General features: G+C 57.8%; 1 protein-coding gene across 2 annotated transcripts in view; it reads left to right on the top strand.

Moving 5' to 3' along the window:
• Positions 1-18,666, top strand: part of SARDH (sarcosine dehydrogenase) — a 63,296-nt gene extending 44,630 nt beyond the window's left edge. Inside the window, exons 19-22 of one of the 2 annotated variants that reach the window (XM_082612216.1) lie at positions 11,181-11,343; positions 11,916-12,084; positions 14,738-14,873; positions 17,305-18,666. In XM_082612216.1, coding sequence (XP_082468342.1) covers positions 11,181-11,343; positions 11,916-12,084; positions 14,738-14,873; positions 17,305-17,430 — 594 coding nt within the window. In that variant the 3' untranslated portion in view covers positions 17,431-18,666. The remainder of the gene's footprint in view (positions 1-11,180; positions 11,344-11,915; positions 12,085-14,737; positions 14,874-17,304) is intronic. The other variant, XM_082612217.1, reaches the window with a different exon arrangement.
• The last annotated feature ends 3,690 nt before the right edge of the window (positions 18,667-22,356 follow it).

Here is a 22,356-nt window from a genome sequence, read left to right as displayed (position 1 = left end):
CACCCTGACTTCCCGAGGGCAGGGTGAGGAACAGGCGGTCAGAGTAACCTCAGCCGCTGTCAGCCGAGGGCTCGCAAGGCACCAGGCACTGTTCAAAGCATGTGACTCATGAGTACTGTCCCACTTAACACTCATGGCAGCGTGGAAGGTCCTAGCATGGGCTTCTCAGCCTCAGCACTATCGATGACATTTTGGAACAGATATTCTGGCGGGGTAGGGGGCGCATCCCGGGCATCGCAGTGTGTGGAGCAGCGTCCCTGGCCTTCACCCACTTGATGCCAGGAGCACCCCCGGATGTGACAACCAAAAATGTGTCCAGACGTGACCACGCGTCCCCAGAGGCAGAACTGCCATGGCGGGGGAGGAGGTGCTGCTCTGTGATTGCCCTGTTAGCAGGGGTGCAGTCACGGCCAGGTGCATTGAACGAGGTCTTACAGCAGCTCCCGATGTAGGAAATGTTACCCCCAGGACGGATGTTTCCCTGAATTGAGCTCACAGAAGTTGGATGGACTGCCCAGGTGCCCCCACCCACCAGCTAATGAAACATAAAAAGTGCATGAATATGTGTCAGTAACACGGAGGTGGCCTTAAGGAGGGGGTGGGTGGACAGACAGCCGGAGTTGGGGGCACTTTCCCCCCTTCTGCTTCCTTCATGTTCCTCTGGGGGGTTTTGGGGGGAAAGTGCTAAGGGATGTTTGTGATCCTGGCCTGCAGAGGGGCTGGAGGTCGGAGGAATCTGGGTCCCGTTAGTAAGTAAACAATGTTTCAATGACATCAGAAAGGAGGCTGCCAGGAGAAACCAGATAAAAGCAGCTCTGCAGAGCTGAGGAGCGCTGGCCCGGCTCTGGTCTGCCTTCCCTCTCTGGGGGCTGTGCTGGGGGGCAGGAAACTGGGGATGTCTCTGTCTAGCTTGCTTCCTGCCTGCTTGGTACAAAGCTGCCTGCCGGGACCAGAGAGGGCGTGCGTTTTGAGAGAATGGCACAGCTCCACGCCAGGCCACAGTGGCATCTGGCCTGCGCCGACTGCAGCTCTGGCCCTCTCGGCCCCCGTGGGGTCCGTGCAGCGCCCAGCCCCGTCTGGGGCAGCGTTCTGACTTGTGAAGTGGGAGGGGGAGCTGGGAGCTTGGCGTTGGCTCAGCCCGTGTGCGGTTCCGGGGTTTGTGTGGGAGAAGACCAGGGGGGAGCGCTTCCCCTGCCAGCCAAGGGTCGCTCCAGCGAGGCACCTGGGCCTTAGTCTTGGACAGTGGGCTGCAATGGGGGCTGGCCCTTTCCGGGCCTGGCTGCCGCCCCAGGCCTGGCCCACGGCCGTCTGGCTGCACCTTGGCCTCCAGGAGCCGGGCTGGGCCAGGGCTCTGGCCGGTGGAAGCAGAGGCCAGACTCCAGGATGAACTCCTGCTTGGGGTAACAGGCACAGGTCGGGGGCCACAGGGTGGGAGACATGGGGTGCAGGATACACACAGGCTGCTTCTCTGCACCGCCTCCTCTGGAATTGGCTTACTGGTTTAGTCAAAAGCACCTTATTGCTCGTTTCTCTGTTTCCAACCACAGTACACAGTGTGCAGGGCCTGGGTGCAGACCTCACCACTGACATGACCCCTTTGGGCGTGACCCTTGACCTCTCTGAGTCTTCCCTTTCTCACCTGCCACAGAGTCTGCCTGAAGAGTTGATGGGCTGTTTCACTATAAATAGGGAATATTAGTAAAATAAGAACAAACAAAACCCCCTCTAATTCCACCAGAGAGAAAGCCAAGGTTGACAGTGTATTTCCTTCCATCTTCTTTCCCTAATCTCTGCCTGTAAATTTTAAAACAGAAGCAAGATCATCCCATATACATAGTTTGCACATTCGGCTTTATTCTCTTACTAAGTTGTTGTGATAGCTTTCCTGTTCCTTGAAATACTGTCTGAGAACCACTTTGAACGTCGTGTCATCCTCTCCGTAAGCAGGACATTTGGTTGGGCTGTTTTTTCTCCTGGGAATAGCCCTGTGACGGGCTTCCCTCGATGGTGGGCCTTTTATGACTCTGATTATTGACCTGTGACACGTTCCTCAGAACCAGAACCCAGAGACAGAGGCGTCCCAGGGACGTGGTCCCAGCCTTCCTGCCCGTTCAGCAGTCATTTGGTATTTTCTGTCCCCTAGGCCTTTGGGGCAGGGTCAGGGAGAAGCACAGAGCTTTCCAAGGCCAGTCGCTACCTAAGGGATTTGGCCCATCGGCTCATATGCGGCCAATTTGGACACCCAGCTGAGTTCTAGCCCAGCATCCCTCCTAAACTGAAGGTTCTATCCCAATGCTGAGCTCCCCAGCACTCTCCCTAGAAATAATTCTGGACATGTTGGCTAGGAGCCTGCCCGATCAGGGCTCTGGGATGGAAGACACGGGCCTGGCCCTCTGCAGGCTCACAGCCTAGTTGAGGTTGGGGGACGGGAAGGACGCTGCAGCCCTAGCCCAGCCTGCGTTAGAGAGAGGACCTGGGAGGTGAGAGGAGCCGCCCCTGCTCAGCAGCTGACATGGGGGTGAAGAGGGTCCCAGGAAGACGTTCGCAGGAGGAATCCCGTCCTGCCTTGGCAACTGTGCCTTCTCCTGAGGGCCCCACAGGCCAGGCTCTGGCTCCTTTGTGCCAACGTTACGGTTTTTGCTGACCTCACAGTGACCCAAGCCACAAGTTCCCAGATGGTCCAAGCCAGGGGCACAAAGGCCTTCCCATCCACTGGCCAGCAAGAGGGATGGGGAAGTCAGCTGCCAGCAGGACTTGGGCCATGGGACCTGGGGCTGGCCACTGCCCTGGCCCCCACCCGAGGTGGCCTCACAGGCAGGTGGGGCGGGTGGGAACCGGGTCAGCCCAGGATCCGGGGGTCTGGGAGCACCATCACCTCAGTGCCCAGCAGAGCTGGGGGCCAGCAGGTCTGGCTTCTCGTCCTGCCCCGGCCTCTGTGGGACCACCTCTCTGGGTCTCAGTTTCCCCATCTGTAGCACAAAGTTTAGACAATGACCAAAATCTTTTCTGGCCCATCCTGTAAGTCTGTCCAGATATCCTGCATGCTCTCTGGATCCAGGGGGAATTTCATATTCTCCTAAATAATATCAGCATGTGTTGACACCACTTCCATCAATGTTGCGATGCTGGGCCCGGAGCTCGGGGCCAAGTCTTTATGGGAGATAATTGGATGCCAGCCAACCAGATGCAGGAGAGGAATATGTGTGTCTGAGTCATTGGGAAGGCCTCCGGGTCACGAGGGACACGCGGAATGCTGAGGGTCAGAGCCCAGAACCACAGGTCCTGACCGAGGGTGGGTGAGCAGGACCCCGCCGCTGCCCACAGTTACCCGCACTCACGGCAAATGCACGGGCGGGCGATCATGGCTGAGCAGTGCCACCAGCCAAGCAGTATCCTCAGCGGAGCAGTGCCGTTGTTTTGCAATAATTCTGCGATGCTTGGACCAGCCCCAGGCTTGCAAGATCCTTGCATTCCTAGAGGAAGAGCAGGGGGCGGGAGTTGTCCCCTTGGCAGCCAGCTGAGCGGATGTCCTCAAGGCCAGCGAGGTTCCCAGTGAAAGCCTGCTCCTGGCCTGGTTCCCAGGGGAGACGCGGTGTCTTCCTGACTCAACCAAGGACGGGGACCCCTTCTGAAAGCATAAGGTGCTGGGCTAGAAGCTCATCTTTAGGCAAGGTGATAAAGCGATTTTTTTCTGAAAATTAATTGCAGGTCAAAAGGAAATTGAATTTCTTTTCCTGACTGTGTGTGTCCTTGCTGTGGCACCATTCAGATTCAATTAGTCTGGGATGGAACATTCTCCCACCCCCACGCGTTGTACAGACAGAGGCGGGATGCCCATACCTTCACGGAGCCTGTGTTTGCCAACTGGGTTTTAGCCGTCGCCTAAAAAGTCGCTTTGCACAACTTATGCAAATTCACCTCTGTCCTAAAGAGCCGGGGGTGGTGTGTAGCTGAGAGACATGGTGGCCGAGGCCACTATTCAGGGGTGTCCCGTGGGGGGCAGTGACAGCTTCTTGCCATGAAAGTATAAGGACAAAGTGTGGCTGGAATGAGGTTGGGTGGCTTAGAGGGACTCCCGGGGGTGTGCTTCAGAGATTCTGGAAGCTCCTCCAGGGCAGAACCCCATCCTTTTTCTGCAAGGATGTTCTGGTCGTGCAGCCTCTGCCGTTGTCTGTAGGTGCAGACGGGGCCTTTTTCTGGGGGTGGTCCATAGTATTTACCACCTGCTTGGAATCTGTGGCTCTTTTTTTGATCCTCTGAGACGGCCAAGTTTGTGAAGTGTGGTTTGAGCATCACACCTTTTATTTATTCTGAATCTTTGAAAATTGGTTTCCAATCACCATCCCCCCCATCACCATCACCATCATTATCATCACCACCACCATCACCAGACCACCTTCACCAGAACTACCAACACCACCCTAAACTAGCCCACTGGACCAGACTCCTAGGAGAGATTGCACACGCCCACTGCAGGATGTTTTTGGAATCAAGGGTGTCTTGGGATGTCCAGAGGATTTGAAAAATGAAGATCTTTTAAACCTACTGCCAACTGGCTTCTTCCCTCTCCTGTGGATTCAGGGCTCTAGGCCCCTGCAGGGGGCTGCACATACTCTGATCCCTGCCTATACCCTGCCTCGGGAGCCCCTGAGATCCTCACTTATTTAAGGGGTGACTGAGTTTGGACGATGTGCCCAGTGAGCCAGGGGTGCTGATACACACCCAGACTCTCCGGAAACAGGTAAAATCACCACGAGCTAATGTGATTTGAGAGAGCTTGGGCCCATGTCTGTGGGCACATCTGCTCAAGCCTTCCTGTGGTGTCTGCCCAGGGAGGCTACTCCAGGCTTGTTCTGATGTTGCCCGTGGCCAAACATCCCACAGGAGTGACATGGGCGCTCCTGCCTGGGGCACTCGTGTGGCCTTGGATCCAAGCTGGGGTGGGCACCCAGCACTACCCTGATTTTAGTCCTCCCCACGGAGGGCTGGCAGGAAGTTCACTGACGCACCAACATGGCACCCAGCCCCCAAATCCAGTTTACTGAAACCTGAACAGATTCCCTCCCCACAAAAATATTCCAGTGAGTCAGTGTAGGGCAGGGAGGGAGGATCTTATGGTGTTGACTCCTAGCTCTGACTTACTACTGTGAGTCCTCCGAGCGTCTTGGGAAGAGCTCATACTGGCTCGTGAGAGCTGAGGGTTAAATCTGTAGGAAAATTAGCAAGGGGTGCTTAAACCATTGGTAGCTTGCAATCAGCTGTAGTAGGAGTATTTATGCCATAGAAAGTGGTAAATGCTACAGAACAACCCCGTGCCCCCCAAGATTTGATTGTTGAACATTTTCTAGGACATCACTGGGCCTTGGGCAAGTGGCTCGACCTCCCTGAGCCCCACTTTCCTTATCTGTAAAATGGGCGTGCCAGGGGCACCCACCTCTCTGAGTAGCTAGCCTCCTGCCTGGGGCTCTATAGTGACAGTTCTGTTGACTGCTCCCATGGGCAGTCATGAGCTCTATTGTCAGCCAGGATTTGCAGAAGCAGACTCAGAGGGATGTCAGTCGCCAGGGATGCAACGTTTGTGACTCATTTAAACCCAGTAGGTATGTGGCACCCCAGCCCACGCTCTCAGCCACTGTGGTGCCTGCTCTGGTGGGTGGCTGGCCCTCACCTGCCCTGTGTCAGGTGTGAGTGCCGGGAGGACCAGGCAGCATCCTGAGTGCTATGGAGGGTCCAGAGCCTGGGGGCATGCCAGGGTCCCATGGGATGTTTGAGCACAGGTGTTTGTGGAATGGGTAGCTAGAAGCTTCATCTTGCTGGGCTTGCCATCTGTGTCTGGGGCAGGTGACCCCGTGTGGGACCACAGACATTACTGACCACGCACTGTGTGCAGAGCCCCGGGTTGGGGCTCGGGGCATCTCGTGACTCGTGTTCCGGATTCCAACCTTGTCCTTCTGGGGAAAATAAGCCTTAAGCCTGATGCAGCCCAGGTTGATGGGGACGCTGCTCAGCCTCAAGATGGGAAAACTCCCCCACACCACACCCTGCTGACCATCTCATTGCCACCCTAGTGGCCTGAATGAAACAGGCGATGGGCAGAGGGGAGAATCCTCTCACCCTTGGGGACCCGTAGCATCCCGCAGAACTTTCTACAGGGCCCCACATGTCCTGGTGGAGGGGTCTGAAACCCAGAACCTTCCAAAAGGAGAGGGTCCTTGAGCCAATTTGGAATGGAGAAGCACTGCATAGAAGTAAGGACGTTCACCCAGGTGTTTGGGGCTTGGCGGGTCTGCCTCCCCACCCCAGCAAGATCTCTTCTCACTCAGGGGTCCTCTAGGGTCTCCGTTCCACAGCCCAGGAGTCTGAGCCTCCCAGGGGGCCCAGCTGGCAGGTGGCTCTTTCTGGCTTTAGAAGCAATTTCTTCCTTTGTGGGCCAGCTGGCCAGAAGCACAGTGGCCACTGCAAAGATGGGCACTGGCCAAGCCCTGTTGATTCCTGAGTGGTCACCCCAGCTGGGCCAAGCAGAAAAGGGCATTGCTCCCGGCAGGGCCTCACACAAGGTCCTGTTCCAGCATTTATTTGCAGAGCTAAGTTTGTCTGCTGATAACAGGATGCTTGTTGCCCGGGACGCACATGACCAGACCAGCTCCTTCTCTACCCTTCAGTTCTTTTGCATATGTACCCAGAAGTGGGATTGCTGGACATATGGTAGTTCTATTTTTAATTTTTTGAGGAATCACCATACTGTTTTTCCTAACAGTTACACTATTTTACAACCCCCCCAACTGTGCCCTAAGGGTTCCAATTCCTTCACATTCTCACCAACACTGATTATTTTCTGTGTTTTCTTTCAAATAGGAGCCATGCTAATGGGTTTGAAATCATATTTCATTGTGGTTTTCATTTACATTTCCCTAATGTTTAGTGATATTGCCCATCTTTTCATATGCTTGTTGGCCATTTGTATATCATCTTTGGTGAAACGTCTATTCACGTTCTTAATTCATTTCTTAATCAGGTTGTTTTGTTTTTGCTGAGCTGTAGGAGTTCTTTATATAGTCTGGATATTAACCCTTTATCGGATACATGATTTGTAAATGTTTTCTCCCATTCTGTAGGTTGCCTTCTCACTGTTGGCTGTGTCCTTTGATGCACAGAAATTTTTACGTTTGCTGGAGTCCCATTTAATTATTTTTGCTTTTTGTTGCCTGTGCTTTTTGTATCATATTCGAGAAATCACTGCCAAGTCCAGTGTCACGAAGATTTCCTCTATGTTTTCTTCTAGGGGTTTTACAGTCTGAGGTCTCAAATTTAGGTCTTTAATCCAGTTTGAGTTAATGTTTATATATGGTGTAAGATAAAGTTCAGTTTTTCCATCACTATTTGTTGAAGAGACTGTCCTTTCCCCACGGAACAGTCTTGGATCCCTTGTTAAGGGTCACTGGGCATTTACATGAGGGTTTATTTCTGGGCTCTCTTTTCTATTCCGTTGATTTGTTTGTCTGATTTTATGCTGTACCACGCTGTTTTGATGTGGTAGCTTTGTAATAACTTTTGAAATCAGGAAGTGAGTCTTTCAGCCTTGTTCTTTTCCAGGATTGTTTGGCTATTCGAGGTCACCCATATGACTGTTAAGGTGAATTTTTCTATTTCTGCAAAAAAATGCCATTGGGATTTTGATAGAGATTGTATTGAATCTGTAGATCGTTTGGGTAGCATTGATATCTTGAGGACATGAGATGTCTTTCCATTTATTTGTGTAATGAAAGAACTTTCATTTCTTTAGGCAATGTTTTATAGTTCTCAGCGTGCAAGTCTTTCACCACCTTAGTCAGGTTTCTTCCTAGGGATTTTATTTTTTTTTGATGTGATTGTAAACAGATATTTTTCTAATTCCCTGTTCAGATTGTCCACTGTTAGGGTATAGAAAGGCAGCCAGTTTTGCATGTTGATTTTATATCCTGCAACCTTGCTGACTTGGTTTGTTGGTTCTAACAGTATCGGGGGAGTCTTTGGGGTCTGAAAAGGTTTAAACAAAACCTGGTTTAAGGCCCTTCCTGATGACCTTCCACAATTCTGTGGCCCCGTCCACTGCCCATGGTTCCCAGAGCAGTGTGGGGCTGTTTTGAAGGGGAGTTTGCCTCAGTTTGGGGCTTGCTTCCTAAAGTCCATCCAAGCCCACGTTGACTGTCAGATGACTGTGTACCAGGAACCAGCTTCCCATGAACTTGATGCTCACCCCATTTATCAGATGGGGTCATTGAGGCTGGGAGAGGCCAGCCCGTGGGTCTGGCTGACCCTGAGCCCATGTTGCAGACGTCCTTATTTTCGACCCTTCCCTTCAGTACATGTCCTCTCTCAGAAGAAATGCGACCTCCCCCAACTCCACTGGTTCAGTGGAGAGAAAAACACAAGATGTCTCAAGAACCAATGATGCTGGCAACTTAGAAAGTCACCTAGGAATCCCCAAACCCTTCCCCTCACTTTGCCAGAAAGTACAGGCCTGTCCATCTGTGCCTGTTTTCCCCCTTCACTCAGGAAGTATTAATTCAGCCCGTCTGTGTGCTGGGGTGTGATGGAGACCAGCCAGCCTCCTGGCCTCGCCGGGCTCCTGGGAGCTGGGGAAGGGGCTGGGGGTAGCTCCATCCCACCCGTGAATTCATTCAAGAGCCTGACTTAACTGGGGGGCTGTATGTCTGATAAGACCGGCGATCCTGGGGCCATGAATGGGTGAGCTTTAAAAATGATTTTTTTCCTGTTCAAAATGAGATTGGCTTTGAGCCCTGAGCTCCTCCGTGGGCTGTCTAAAATTAGAAGCCCGTTGACAAGGCAGGGGAGCAGGGAAATGTCAACAGTACATTTTCTGTGTCAATTTTGAGTTTTTTGAGAGGCCCGGGCAAATGGCAACTCAGAGCAAATTTGTGCTCTTTCAAAACTTCCCGAATCCAGCCCCTCGGTGGCAGTGTGATTGAAGTGTCAGATTTATAAGGCGCTGGTTCCGTGGTCGGCAGAGTGGCCCCCACTCTCCTTCTGCTCAGATATTATCCTGGCAGGAGCTGCACTGGGCAGCCCTTTGGGCTCACAGCAATAATGGGGGCCCTCCGTCTCCATGAGCTCTGTGACTTGCTGCACCCTCCCTGTCCCTTTTGTGAGCTGGACAGTCCCATGCTTGGGCCTTGCACATGGGGACGCTGAGGGTTCAAGTATTTGCCCGAAGGCTGGAAGCAGCCGCCAGGTGCTGGATGTGTGAGTGACGTGCCACCAAACCAGCCGTGCAGGAAAAGTCAGGCTACCGGGCCAGGCATCCCCCCATCCTGGTTGTGGCCTCCATGTGGCTGCTGGGCCAGTACACAGTGGTGAGGGACACACATGCCCAGAGACCAGCTGTCCCCACGTCAGTGCTGTGTGTGCTCAGGCCAAGCGGGGAGACCCTGTTTCTGTATCACCCCCAGGATGTTTTTCACAGCGGTCCCCATCACCGTGTGGGGTGAGAAGCGTCCGATGAAGTGCTTTGCCCGTGGACACTCCATAAACAGCACTGTCACCTCCGTGGAGTCTGGGGGCCCATGGTCCCTTTCCTGGCCTGTGGGACCCAACCCTCGACAGTGGCTTTCACAGTCAAATGTCCGCAGCCGGATGACAAGGCCCTTCCAGCCCCACCAGCTGGCCTTTCTCTCCTGTTCCCGCCCTCCCAAATCTGCTCCAGCTTCCACTTGCCTGGCAAGCCCATCCGAGACAGCAAACTCTGCTCAAGATTCCAGCCTGGTCCATCCCTCCCAGCAGAGTCCTTGCTCCCCAGCATGTGCCCACCCAGGGCCTGGTAGCCGTAAAGCTGTCTTGGGCTTCTGGCTAAGTCCTTCTAAGATTCGAGGCCTTGGGGGGGCAGAGCCTGTGTCTGTCTTCAGATCCCAGCACTTGACCGAGGCCCACGAGACCAGGGGGCGATCAGGATACTCGCCCAATGCCCGGCTGTTCCCCCTCGACGCCTCTCAACCCGCCAATTGCATCCACCGCAGCTCACGAGCCGTGCGGCTGACTCACCATTCTTCTTCGTGGACCCACACCAGAGCTTCCTAAGACAGACAAAGCCAGGCCCCTGACCCCACTTATAGACAGGGAAATCGAGGCCAAAGGGAGGCCAAGAGGCTTGCCCAAGTCACTGCGGTGATTGAATGGTGGCCCCCAAAAGAGACATCCAGTCCCCACCCCGGACCTGGGAATGGGACCTTGGAAATAGGGTCTCTGCAGTTGTGATTAAGGCAAAGGATCTCAGGATGAGACCATCCTGGCTTAGGGTGGGGCTCATCCCAACGGCGTGTCCTGATGGAGACGAGGAGACACAGACACAGAGGACAGTGAGCCCGAGGTCGGGATGCCGCAGCCAGGAGCGCCCGGGGCCTGCAGAGGGAGTGTGGCCCTGCCCACACCTTGCTTTTGGACTTCGGGCCTCCAGAACGGGGAGAGAGCACATTTCTGTGGTTTTAAGTCCCCGGGTTTGTAGTCATTGGTTACAGAGGCCCAAGGGCATTCCTGCAGTCACTTAGGAGAAGAGCTGTGGCCTGGGAACCACATGTCCACTTTCTCCCACCCCCAACAACGACACCCCTTCCTTTTAAAGATTTCCAGGGACTTCCCCGGTGGCGCAGTGGTTAAGAATCCTCCTGCCGATGCAGAGGACATGGGTTCGAGCCCTGGTCCGGGCAGATCCCACGTGCCACGGAACAGCTAAGCCCATGCGCCTCAGCTACTGAGCCTGTGCTGTAGAGCCTGCGAGCCACAGCTACTGAGCCTGCGTGCCACAACTACTGAAGCCCGCGCGCCTAGAGCCCGTGCTCTGCAACAAGAGAAGCCACAGCAAAGAGAAGCCACAGCAATGAGAAGCCCGTGCACCGCAACGAAGAGTAGCCCCCGCTCGCCGCAACTAGAGAAAGCCCGTGCGCAGCAACAAAGACCCAACGCAGCCAAAAATCAATCAATCAATCAACTTATTAAAAAAACCAAAACATTTCCAGAGTGCTCCTGAGGTCCAGGACCCCCCATTTCTTGGGGCCAGAGGCCAGTGGCCTGGGCCCAGGGCCGGCTAATAATGATGACGGTAGGAAGTGTCCACCAGTAAGTGGTGGCTGGACCTTGACTCAGTCGTCTGACCCTGGCCCACGTCTGAGCTGTGACTTGTCCCCCAGGTCCGGGCCATGAGGCTGTCCTTCGTTGGGGAGCTGGGCTGGGAGCTGCACATCCCGAGGTCGTCCTGCCTGCCCGTGTACCAGGCTGTGGTGGCAGCAGGGGCCAAGCACGGCCTCGTCAATGCCGGGTACCGGGCCATCGACTCCCTGAGCATCGAGAAAGGTGTGTGCAGGGTCTGGACACCACGGTGGGCTGCCTGAGCCACGTTCACTGGAGGCAGAGAGGCTGTTACCCCCACCTCTGGCCCCGTGATCCTTCCAGCCCCACTGTGCTCCCCCTTCCCCCAACCGTTGCCGTCTCCCCAAATCCCCTTTGCTGCCCACGAACCAGGTCCTCCACGCAGGCCCGGGGATGGTGCTGGCATCTCTTGACACCAGCACTCTTGAGGGCAGGGGTGCTCTCCCAGGTAGGGGCGGGCGGGGGCCAGAGCTGGATTTGGATGTAGCACCAAGTTTCCCAGAAAGGGCTGGAGAACTTCGGAGCAGGAAGGGGCCCTCAGTGCTGCCCCTCACAGCCCCCTCCCCAGGGCCCCCAGCCTGACGGCACAGGTGCCACAGTGCTGATGGGGCATCGTCCAGGGGACCTACTACGATCGAGGATGCCCCCCGCCCCAGGAGGCCCAGGTCACGGAGTTTCTAGGGTGGGCACGTGGGCTGGGGCAGGTGCCCACGTGTGTCTCGCGAAGAGCGTGTGTCTGCCTCTGCTGGCGCTGACCCCGTCGTCTCCCCACCCAGGCTACCGGCACTGGCACGCCGACCTGCGGCCCGACGACAGCCCCCTGGAAGCAGGTTTGGCCTTCACCTGCAAGCTCAAGTCCACCATCCCCTTCCTGGGGCGCGAGGCCCTGGAGAAGCAGCGGGCCAAGGGCCTCTGCCGGCGCCTGGTGGGCTTCACCGTGGACGAGTGAGTACCCCTGGGGCCAGGGCTGCCAGAAGTGACTGCCGCAGACAAGCAGGCTTCTGGGTTCCTCCCCTCGAGCTGCCTGGTGTGACGCTCCCCACGGGCCAGGCACCCTCTCCCAGAACTCCCACCGCAGCCCCATTACAGGTGAGGAGGCTGGATCCATGCCGGGCCTGACTCCGGAGCCAACGCTGCAAACTCAGATCCCACCAGGGCCGGGGCCGGTGCTGGTCAGCAGGGAGTAAAGAGGGCGGCGCTCATCAGACGCAGATTTTATTTTATTTTATTTTGGCCACGCCATGCGCTAGCAGTCTTAGTTCCCCAACCAGGGATTGAACCCACGCCCTCGGCAGTGAGTTCGCAGAGTCCTAACCACTGGACCACCAGGGAATTCCCTCAAACACAGATTTTTAAAAGTGAAAGGCCCTGGGCTTCCCTGGTGGCGCAGTGGTTGAGAGTCCGCCTGCCGATGCAGGGGACGCGGGTTCGTGCCCCGGTCCGGGAAGATCCCACATGCCGCGGAGCGGCTGGGCCCGTGAGCCATGGCCGCTGAGCCTGCGCGTCCGGAGCCTGTGCTCCACAACGGGAGAGGCCACAGCAGTGAGAGGTCCGTGTACCGCAAAAAAAAAAAAAAAAAAGTGAAAGGCCCTGCCAACCCAAGCCGGCTCTGTGAGAGGCTCCAGACCGAGGGCCTCAAGCTGGCTGCCCATCACGGTGCTGCCACGTCCCACTGTGTCCTCATTAGGGCCTCCCCACAGCCCGGGAGGGGGGACCGTGGAGGGAAGGGCCAGGCTGGGGCCACCAGCCCCACTTGCAGATGGAGACCGTGGGGGCCAAGGGACAGAGTAGCTCTCGCCCGGGCACGTGGCAGAGGCGGAAGGAGAGCCCTGTGGAGGGGCCTGATCCCTCTCCCCCACCTCCCCTGGGGCAGCTTTTGAGCGTGTCGCCCTTACGTACTCGGAGCTGAGCCCACATTGTCCTTGGGTCCCGGGTGCTGGCACTGGAAGACATAGATGGTGTGACACGGAGTCTGAATAGCAACCGTCTCCAGGGCGGCGGGCGTCTCTGGGCTTCGTTGATTTGGAGCTGACAGCCAGCCGTCAAGGGTGCCACTTCTCCCAGATTTGGAACCTTCAGAGCAAGTGTTGAGAGTGCCCAGGGGAGGGGGGCGGAGGGAGAGCAGAGCTGGGGGTTGTCATCGTCCTGCGGCTTCTCCCTGGGTTCCCATCAGGCCGCCTCTCCGCCTGATTCCTCGTGCATCTCCCGGGGAGCAGCTCAGCTCTGGTTTGGGGTGCAGATAGAGCAGGGGTCCGCCAAGGCCTTCTGACGCCTGGCCCTCCAGGAAGCGCCCGCAACTTCAGACAGCACCGGCCACAGCCTGGCTCTCCCCACTTGTGGGTTCCCTGCCGGGCTGCAGAATCCACCCAATGCCGTGGCCTGGCCGGTCCCAGGCCTGAGGAGAGACCCGGCCCGGGTGCCAGCTGGGGAGTCACAGAGAACTCCCGCTGCTTTTGCTCTGGGGCCCTGGGCGAGGCAGGTGGCCTCTCTGAGGCTGTCCCTTCCCATGGACGTGGCGCCCCAGTAGGACTGGGTGAGACCAAAGGAGATAAGAACGTGCTTACAAAGCCTCCTTCCATCCCACCTTCATCCACTGGACCCGTGGGGCCCAGACCTTTTCCTCCTGGTCTCTGAACTGGGCAGCACCCCAGACCCTGTGCAGGCTCTTTTCCTCAGTGTAGGGTTCACCCAGTTCCAGTTACCATAACTAGGCCCAGCTGTGCCCCACTCGCCGCTGGGCATGGTCCTCAGCACCCGCCCTGGGGACCCACAGGGCCACGCGGCACTTGCTGCCTCCCCAGGGCCCAGCACAGTCCTCGCAGGTGCAATTCACAAGAGGGGCACGTCTGCCAAGATCTGCACCAGATGATCTGGTGCTGGCGTTTCTGTGACTGTAGTTTAATCTTCTCTTGGTTTTCTATTTTGAATTTTCAAAACTTTTACAGCGAGCATTGTATCTTATGTATAATACAGAAAAGCACTTTTAATAGATGATGCAGCGCACTGTAGTAAAAGGAGACCCATCAGAGTAAAACAAGTCATGGGACAGTTTTTTTTTAAATTATTATTAATTTTTTTTTTTTGCGGTACGCAGGCCTCTCACTGTTGTGGCCTCTCCCGTTGCGGAGCACAGGCTCCGGACACGCAGGCTCAGCAGCCATGGCTCACGGGCCCAGCCGCTACGCGGCATGTAGGATCTTCCCGGACCGGGGCACGAACCTGTGTCTCCTGCATCGGCAGGCGGACTCCAACCACTGCGCCACCAGGGAAGCCCCATATGACAGTTTTAAACTGATCAGAAGTCAAATGGAAAAGAAATCTCAAGATGGGCCTCTTCCAAATCTGTGGGGCCTGTCCCTAGAGACACGAAAGTCAGATCCTGTTTTTGGTATTTTCTGTTCATTCATTTACTTGCTCGGATCCTGTGCCATGGCATCCCCGGGGGCCAGGCGCTGGGCACAGGGCCTCATAGCAGACCAGTCCTGCGGCGTGGAGCCCGTGGTCTGGCGGGCGCGGCCCCTCTCTCCTCGACCAGGCAAAGCATGAGAGTTTCCCCTCCGGGGGCTCTGGGGTCCCAGCCGTCTATTGCTTCTTCCAGGAAAGTGCCCATGTTCGGCCTGGAGGCCATCTGGAGAAACGGCCAGGTGGTGGGCCACGTCCGGAGGGCCGACTTTGGGTTCACCATCGACAAGACCCTGGCCTACGGCTACATCCGGGACCCCAGCGGCGGGCCGGTGAGTCCCACTCCCCAGCACTGCCACCGGGAGCCCCAGGTCCTCTCAGGCTCCGCACCAGCACCCCTGCCCCCCACCTTGAGCGTGCTGGGCGTGCGGGGACCAGAGCACAGTGAGGGTGACTGACCAGTGGGGCTGTGTTCCTGGGCAGAGTCGGAGCTCTTTACATATTTTCTCTCCGAAAGAATCTGATTTTGGAAGCTCCAAGCTTCTCCTGGTCAGGAAGAGGCTCTGGGCCGGGCTAACGCCCGCTGCTCCCTGGAGCTGGAGAGCCCGTGTGCGTGTAAACGGTTGTGTGCACACACATCAGTGTACACACGCATATACCCGCATGTGCGCACACGTACTGGCACACGTGCACACAGACACACATGCGCGCAGTCACATTTGGGAAACTTGGCAATGAGACAGAAGGGGCAGCTTGTTCTGGGTGGAGAAAATCTAAACATTTTGCCGAAACAATCATTTGTAAACCCAAATAATCCCCCACCGAGCACGGATGCCGCCGTGCATACTGGCAGGGGAGTGACGGCAGAGCCAGGGCCCATAGAGGGCCTCCAGGGGTCTGAGCCCCGGGAGGGGTGCGAAGCTCATGCCGGGCTGGCTGGGTGGTGTGACGCGAGTGGTGGGACGAGCTCATTGTCATCGGTGGCACCTTTATGGCTTCACCTGCTTGCTTCCCTGGAGTCGTGCACCAGCCCCCTGACAGCGGAGAAAGAGGCCCCAAGAGGCTCTGACGTCGGGGCAGGGATGCCCATCCAGCTGGGCCTTCCGGCCTCCCCTGCCCCGACAGTCTCTGGGCTGCAGCCCCCCACCTCCCCCCACTGAGGCTCCAGGTTGGGGGAGGCACCTGGAAGCAGCAGTATGGAGGGGGCAGGAGAAGAGAGTCAGACCAGCCCTGGCAGATGTGCAGGGGCGGGCCAGGCCTGCTGGCAGACCCAAGGGGGAAGGGGCCAGGCTGCGGTGCTGTCTGAGCAGGCTGCATCCGCAGTGGGCTGGGAGGCTCAGGACACAGGCTCGGCCTCAGTAGCTTTGGCGCTCTGCCCTGGACTGGACTGGCGACCTTGGACAAAGGTGTCTCTCTGAGCCTCGGTTTCCTCATCTGTAAAATGGGGACATTATTCCCACCTGCCTCACAGGGCTGTCTACAGCTCTCTGCTCTGAGTGGAGCCTTAATAAGCACAGTTGTGATGAAGGGCTTGCCATGGCTGGTGATGACGTTTTGTGGTGACAAAGGACTCTCTGACACCCCAGATATGGAGCCCCGGGTCCCAGCTGAAGCTCTGTGTCCATTTGCCCCATGCAAGGGTAGGGGTGGGTGCAGGCCACCTCTTCTTTCAAAGAACAATAATTCTTGCTTTTTCTGCTTGGTCAGGTTGGCTTTCTAATTAATGTGACCAAGGAAGGAACACTTATACCTACCCAGACAGGTGGCCCAGGGTACCCGGGTTTGACCAGTGCAGGGCCAGGGCCGGCTCAGGCTGGCTTGTAAGAGCCGACTGTGTCCACCTCTTCCCAACCCCGCCATCAGGGATGTCCAGTATGTTTATACCATGGAAATGGGCAAATGCCACAATCAGGCATCCCCCATCCCCCAACCCTTTCCCCTCCCTTGAGAGCTGGTTGTTAAACATTTACCAGCACAGCAGCGGGGTAACCAAGACTCCTTCGTAAAATAGGAAAACTGCTCTTGAAAGGAAAGGCTCTGGACGTGGGGGCAGAATTGGTGGCCTCCGGGGTGTTTATTAATAAGGACTACGCCCCAGCTCTGGGCAAGCCAGTCCTTCAGACGTCTGAAGGCACCAGTGGTCTCTGCCACCTGCCTCTAGGCCCAGTGGGGGCAGCGTGGAGCTTTGAGCCCGGCCAGTGCCCACCACGGCTCAGAAGCCTGGTCTAGAAGCCGCTTCATTCCAACACTGCAGTCACGTAAAAAGCCTCGTCTGTTTGGGGTATTTTTTCCGTCCAACCCTGTGCTGCCGAGAGAGAGGTCATTTAACAACCCGAGCAGAACCCCTCCACGAGGCCCGGCCCTGGGTGTATTCTCTGCACCAGTAGAACAGGATCCCGCGCTGGGCCAGCCCACTCCGCCTCTGCCCGCCACTGCCCTGCGTGTCCATGTCCTGCTCCGGTTCCCAGGGACCTGCAGTTCCAGGGTGGAGGGGTGCTGCCCTGTGGGAGAAATCTCACTGACTACCAGACCTCAGCTCTGCTGGACCCCAGGTGGTCAAATCCAACTCGGGTGCGCAGGGACACGGAATCTACCTGCTCAGGGCAGCTCCTCGGCTCAGGGAAGACCCTCAGCACGGCGATGGGTTTGCCCGCAGGAGGGACGTGAGGCCGAGGCAGCTGGCCCCGTCCCAAGAGGCAGGTAGCGTGAGCCCAGCACCCACTGGGTGACGAGTGACCGAGGCCCCTCCTCTTCGGCTACTAGGTCTCACTGGACTTCGTGAAGAGTGGAGAGTACGCCCTGGAGAGGATGGGGGTGACCTACCCGGCCCAGGCTCACCTCAAGTCTCCCTTCGATCCCGACAACAAGAGGATGAAGGGAATCTACTGAGGGGCCAGGGGCAGGGCCTCAGCCGGTCTGGAGGCCAGCGGACCCTGGCCAGAGCTTGGGCTCCCCCTGCCCTCAGCCGAGGCCTGCGAACCATCCCCCCCAAACAGATGCAAACTGAGAGGGTGGAAAGAGGACCCAGAAGGCCCGTTTTGTGGTCACTGACCAAAGGGTGGTCTCGAGTCCACCCACACCCTAAAAAAGCCACCCGTAACCCCTTAGGCTCAGGGACCACGCCTGTAGCCCTTGAGAGCTTCTGCGAAAGCGCTTAGGAAACACTCGATAAGGCCCGTGTCAAAGTAGGGAGGCAGGGAGCTTTACCCTGGGTTCCTATCCCTGAGGCAGCCTTGGAGAGTTGTAAGGTGTGTCTGGAACTGGGGACAGTGTGGGGATTGATTAGTACTGTCTGCCTCAGGCACAGTAGGGAAGGCATAGAGCGTGCGTGCCAGACTGGCACGGTCCCTGAGGCCAAGGTTAGCAGAATGGTCTGGTTCCCAGATCCCAGGAAGGGTGGGGGGTGGGTCCAGAAAGCAAGCTCTTCCTGCCTTGAGCTCTCAGTTCTTCACACGGGAAAGCCTTCTGAGAGTTCCCAGCCCTGAAAGCGGTGCCAGAAGCAGGGGCTGGGAGGGGTCTCAGATCAGCACCCACCCTCATCTGTGCAGAAGCTCCCTCTCCTGGCTTGGTTTCCCCGAGAGCCCCTCGCTGTCTAGGTCTGGAGAGGAAGGCATACTGCTGGATGAGAACCTGGCAGAATCCTCCTGCTGGGTGGGTGCCTCCTGTCCTTACTCTTTGATTAGGACTGAGCTCTGGTCCTGGTCTCCCACTCTTCCGGCCCCCTGGGGATGGGCCTCGCACAGGCCCCTGAAAGGGGGTGAGTGCCCTGCTCCCTTCGTGGGGCTTCCAGAACTGTCCTCCGTGCATCAGGAGGAACCCTGCCACCCTGCCTCCCTGCCAGGATGGGGGCCAGCCCAGGGCCCAGGCAGCTGCCACAAAGCTGCACCACGCGGCTGTGCCCCAGCGAGCCCGGCCCCGTGGGGAGCAGGGGTGGCAGATGCCCAGGGGACAGGGAGGATGAGGCTCCCGCAGACACAGGCAGGAAGCCACGCGGTGACTGAGGTGCAGGCAGTCCCTGGAGGGCCCAGGCTGCTTTCAGAGGCGCACACACCACTCAGCCCCACTGCGGACGGGGTCGGACCAGGTCAGGCTAATAAAGTCAAGACCATGGGAAGACGTTTGGGTTTCGGATGACCTTTGTAGAGATAATTTGGCCCCCTCACCAGACTGCAAGCTGGGGGGCGGGGACCTCTGTCTTTCCCAAGCCTCAGGCAAAGGAACGTCTGCAGGCCCCCGCCTGCTCACAGACGGGCCTGGGGAAACCCGAGTGGACCCCGTAGGGCCAGCGGAGGAGAGGAGGGTAGCTGGCTTCCCAGATGGCCTGGGCTGCTTCCCCAGGCCCTGTGGTTTGGCCATGGACCTCTGGACGGGGCCTGTGCATGTGTTCATTCCACAGCCATCCTTGGGGGGAGGCCTGGGATGAGGGAGGTCAGGCCCAGGTTCCAGCCCGACTCCTGCCCCAGGGCTTGAACCTGGAAACACAAACGTTCACTCTCGCCTTCCCTGTTTGTGTTTGTTCCTCTGCTGGGGAGAAATGGCTCCGGCCCCTCTGGAAAGGGCACTGGGTCACCGACACGAGAGGGGCTGTCACGGGCCGCCCCCCAGCTCACCTGCTTGATCCTGCAGCTCGGGAAGGTCTAGGCCATGGCCTGGCCCTCCGCAGGCTGCCCAGTCGCTCAGGGCCAGAACACATCACCCTCCCCTCGGAGCCAGTGACCTCAGCCCGTCCTTCCTAATCCCATTCCGGACACACCCTGTTGCATCTATTTTGGAAGGCTTTTCTAGACAGAATGAGCACTGTGGCCCCCATCGTGGCTCTGAGTACTGAGCTTGGCTGGATATTAAGACACAGGAGAAGGGTGCCCCCCCCACGCCCCCGTGCCCTCAGACTCAACCTGCACGTGGCTCCAGCCGTCCTGGGAGCTCTGAGCCTCCCGCAGGAGCCCAGGATGGTGAAGGCCCCGACTCTCTCACTAGCTCCTGTCTGTCAGCCTGCCAAGTTGTTAGGGACCACAGGGGGCCCAGACCCCTGCACCCAGCAAGGGCATTTGCATCAGAGCCGCTGGCACCCCGCCTCTGGTCTTTGTGTGGCTGGCGGGTACAAGGTGCCCCTTTCCTCAGTGAGGACCAAGGGCCCTGGCAGTGGAATCCCCAGGCAACTCGCAGCCTGCTCAATTCCCAGACACCTCATATACACGGAGCTGGCATGGGGCCCACCTCCCTCCAGAAGAGCTGGTAAGAGGGGCCACAAAAGCCTTCGGCAAAGGAGAGGAGGTAGGGATACACTTGAGTGATTGTGGACGACGAGCCCGTCACGTGCTGAGGTCCTGGGGTGAGCCTGGCCTGCCACGTGGCCTGGGCCGTGTTTACCCATCTGGGCTTCAGCCACCCCATCTGCAAGGGGGCAGTGGGGGCACAGCCCCTGGGCTCCCTCGCCCTGCCTCCGCTTGAGGGCACCCTAGTGGAGCTTCTGCCTGCCGGGGACCCTCCCTGCCCGACAGAAGCACCATCTGGCCTGGATGGGCCGAGCGCTCAGCTCATCCGCACCCTGTGGAACAAAGCGCTTCCCTTGGGTGGCCAGAACGACCTGCCCAGGTCACTGCTGGAGAGGAAGGCACTGAGCCATGTGGCCCAGGGTTGCGCAGAGTGAGCTTGAAGAGGGTCCACCAGGCGGAACCCCTGGGACCCTGGCAAGACCCTCACTCCTCCCAGGGTCCTTGCCCCACTACACGAGCAGGAGACAATGGGGCATCCAGTGGGCCGTGGGGAGGCATGGACGCCGTGGCCGGGAGGGGCCTCGCCGAGCATGGCCACGGGGCTGGGTGCAGTCGCCAGGGGTGCCAGGCGGCCTTTCAGGCGACCTGCCAGTTTTCCTCACCTGACAGCCACTCCAGGGGCTCAGGGGCCCGTGGCAGTGCTGGAAGGCCTCAGAACACCCCCAGCATGAGCCGGGTCTGGTTCTGCCTTTGTTCCCTCTCAGCTTTATTCTTCGGTCTCCCCAGTTTAAAGGCTCATCGCCCAAGGCCCCCGCTGCAAACACGCTAACCCCCGAAACGCTGGACCTAGGGGTCTGTGGGCCAGGCCGGGCCTCGGGGTGACTGCCCCTCGGCCGCCCACACGGGGCTCCGCCTGGGCCGCCCCTCCCCTCTCCCGTGAGCTCTCCAGGCATCTCCTAGCAACTGCCTCTGTGGACCCTAAATAACAGTCTCCTCTCGCCTCCCCCCTCCTGCCCTCCCCCCCACCCCTCCTCTCGCCTCCAGAGGAGGAGGGGACAGGATGGAAGCCCAGGGCAAAGCTTCGGTTTCTGACCGGGGAGGGCACAGAGGATGAGGGTCCCCACACAGAGGCAAAGACCTCCTGGGCCCTGATGTCAGCACAGGGAGAGGGCTTCCTGGGATCTAGTCTAGAATCTTCCGCTGAAGGCTCCCCAAGTCCTTATTAGGAATCTGCCACAAACACAGAAGTTTCTGGCCTGGGATTCATGGGACACAGTGGGCTGCCTTCCATCCAAGAACCTCTTGAAAATGCAGGGAAATGTGGAGTGTATGCTTGAGGGTGGGTGAGGGTGGGGGGACTAGACAGACGGGAGAAAATAGAGTCGTGCGTGTCCCCGGGAGACCCTGCGTGGTTTTCAGGGCATTTTGGAAGGGTCGGAGGGGGACGAAACGGGGGTTCTTTGCAATAATGAGAAGCTTTGTTTTTCGCTGCAATGGAGCAGAGAAGAGTAGGAGCCCCCAGGCGCCCCTGGGCTCTGTTTCTCCATCTGCACCACGGGATGGGTGGCCGGGGGCCGGGGACTGAGAGAGCCTTTGACGGTTGGGGGAATCGAAGCATCTCCGTCCTGAGCCTGTCCCCACTGGGCTTTTGGAGGCCTGCGATGGTCATAATGGAGGAAGCTGCTGATGCTTTGCACTGGGGCTAAGGGGCTGGACCTTCCGAAGCAGGAGGGACCATCCTTAGCCTGGGAGACTGGTCCTGCCCAAAATGCCTCTGTGGACAATTGCTGCACCCCTGCGGTGGTCCAGCTGCTCTGTCCAGAGCCGGGCCACTGGGCCCGTCAAGAAGGAGGCTGGGATGTGAGGATGCACATGGCTCCCACCCCAGGCAGCTCAGCTAAGCTGGTGCTGTCTGGGACCTGGCCGTGGTGCAGCGCAGCCCAGTGGAACTTTCCACTTTGGTGGAAATGCTCTATACCTGGGCTGCGCATACAGTAGCCATGGCCACACGTGGCTACTGAGTGTTTGAAATGTGGCCAGTGTGACTGAGAACCCAAATGTTTTATCTCATATCATTTTAATTCATTTAAAATTAAGCTTAAACAGCCACATGAGCCTAATGGCCACCGGGCAATATAGCCCTGGAGCATCCTGGGACCGGCTCAGGCAGGCACACCTGCTCCCATTGGAGCCTGCAGCCTGGGAATGGCCCCCACCACCCATCCCCAGGCCTTCTCAACACTGAGCATGCGTGGGCACACCTCAGCCTGGGACTCTGGGCATGTCACCTGAGCAGCTCTTGCCCCCAGGAGGCTGGGGAACCTTCTCCATGGGCAGATGGGAAGATGGAGGCCCAGAGAAGGAAAGTAACTTGGCCAGGGCCACACAGCAGAGGGAGGGATGGGAACCCAGGCTGCTGGACCCTCACCGCCCTCATTCCACGGCCCCAATCCTTCAGAAGATGGGCGATCCTGGACAGCGCTCAGAGGGACCTGGCCAAGGTAGCGCCTTGCCCTGACCAGCTCTTTTCAGGTAGTAAACATTTGCCCCAGCTGTCTTTGCTTAGTCCCCACGAGGCCCAGGGACAGTGCCTGGGTCT

Source organism: Mesoplodon mirus (assembly GCF_964341445.2).
Source record: "Mesoplodon mirus genome assembly, chromosome: 1".
In the NCBI taxonomy this organism is placed as follows: domain Eukaryota; kingdom Metazoa; phylum Chordata; class Mammalia; order Artiodactyla; family Ziphiidae; genus Mesoplodon; species Mesoplodon mirus.
The sequence above is the reverse complement of the archived record's forward strand: the minus strand, read 5'-3'. Positions and strand labels throughout refer to the sequence as shown.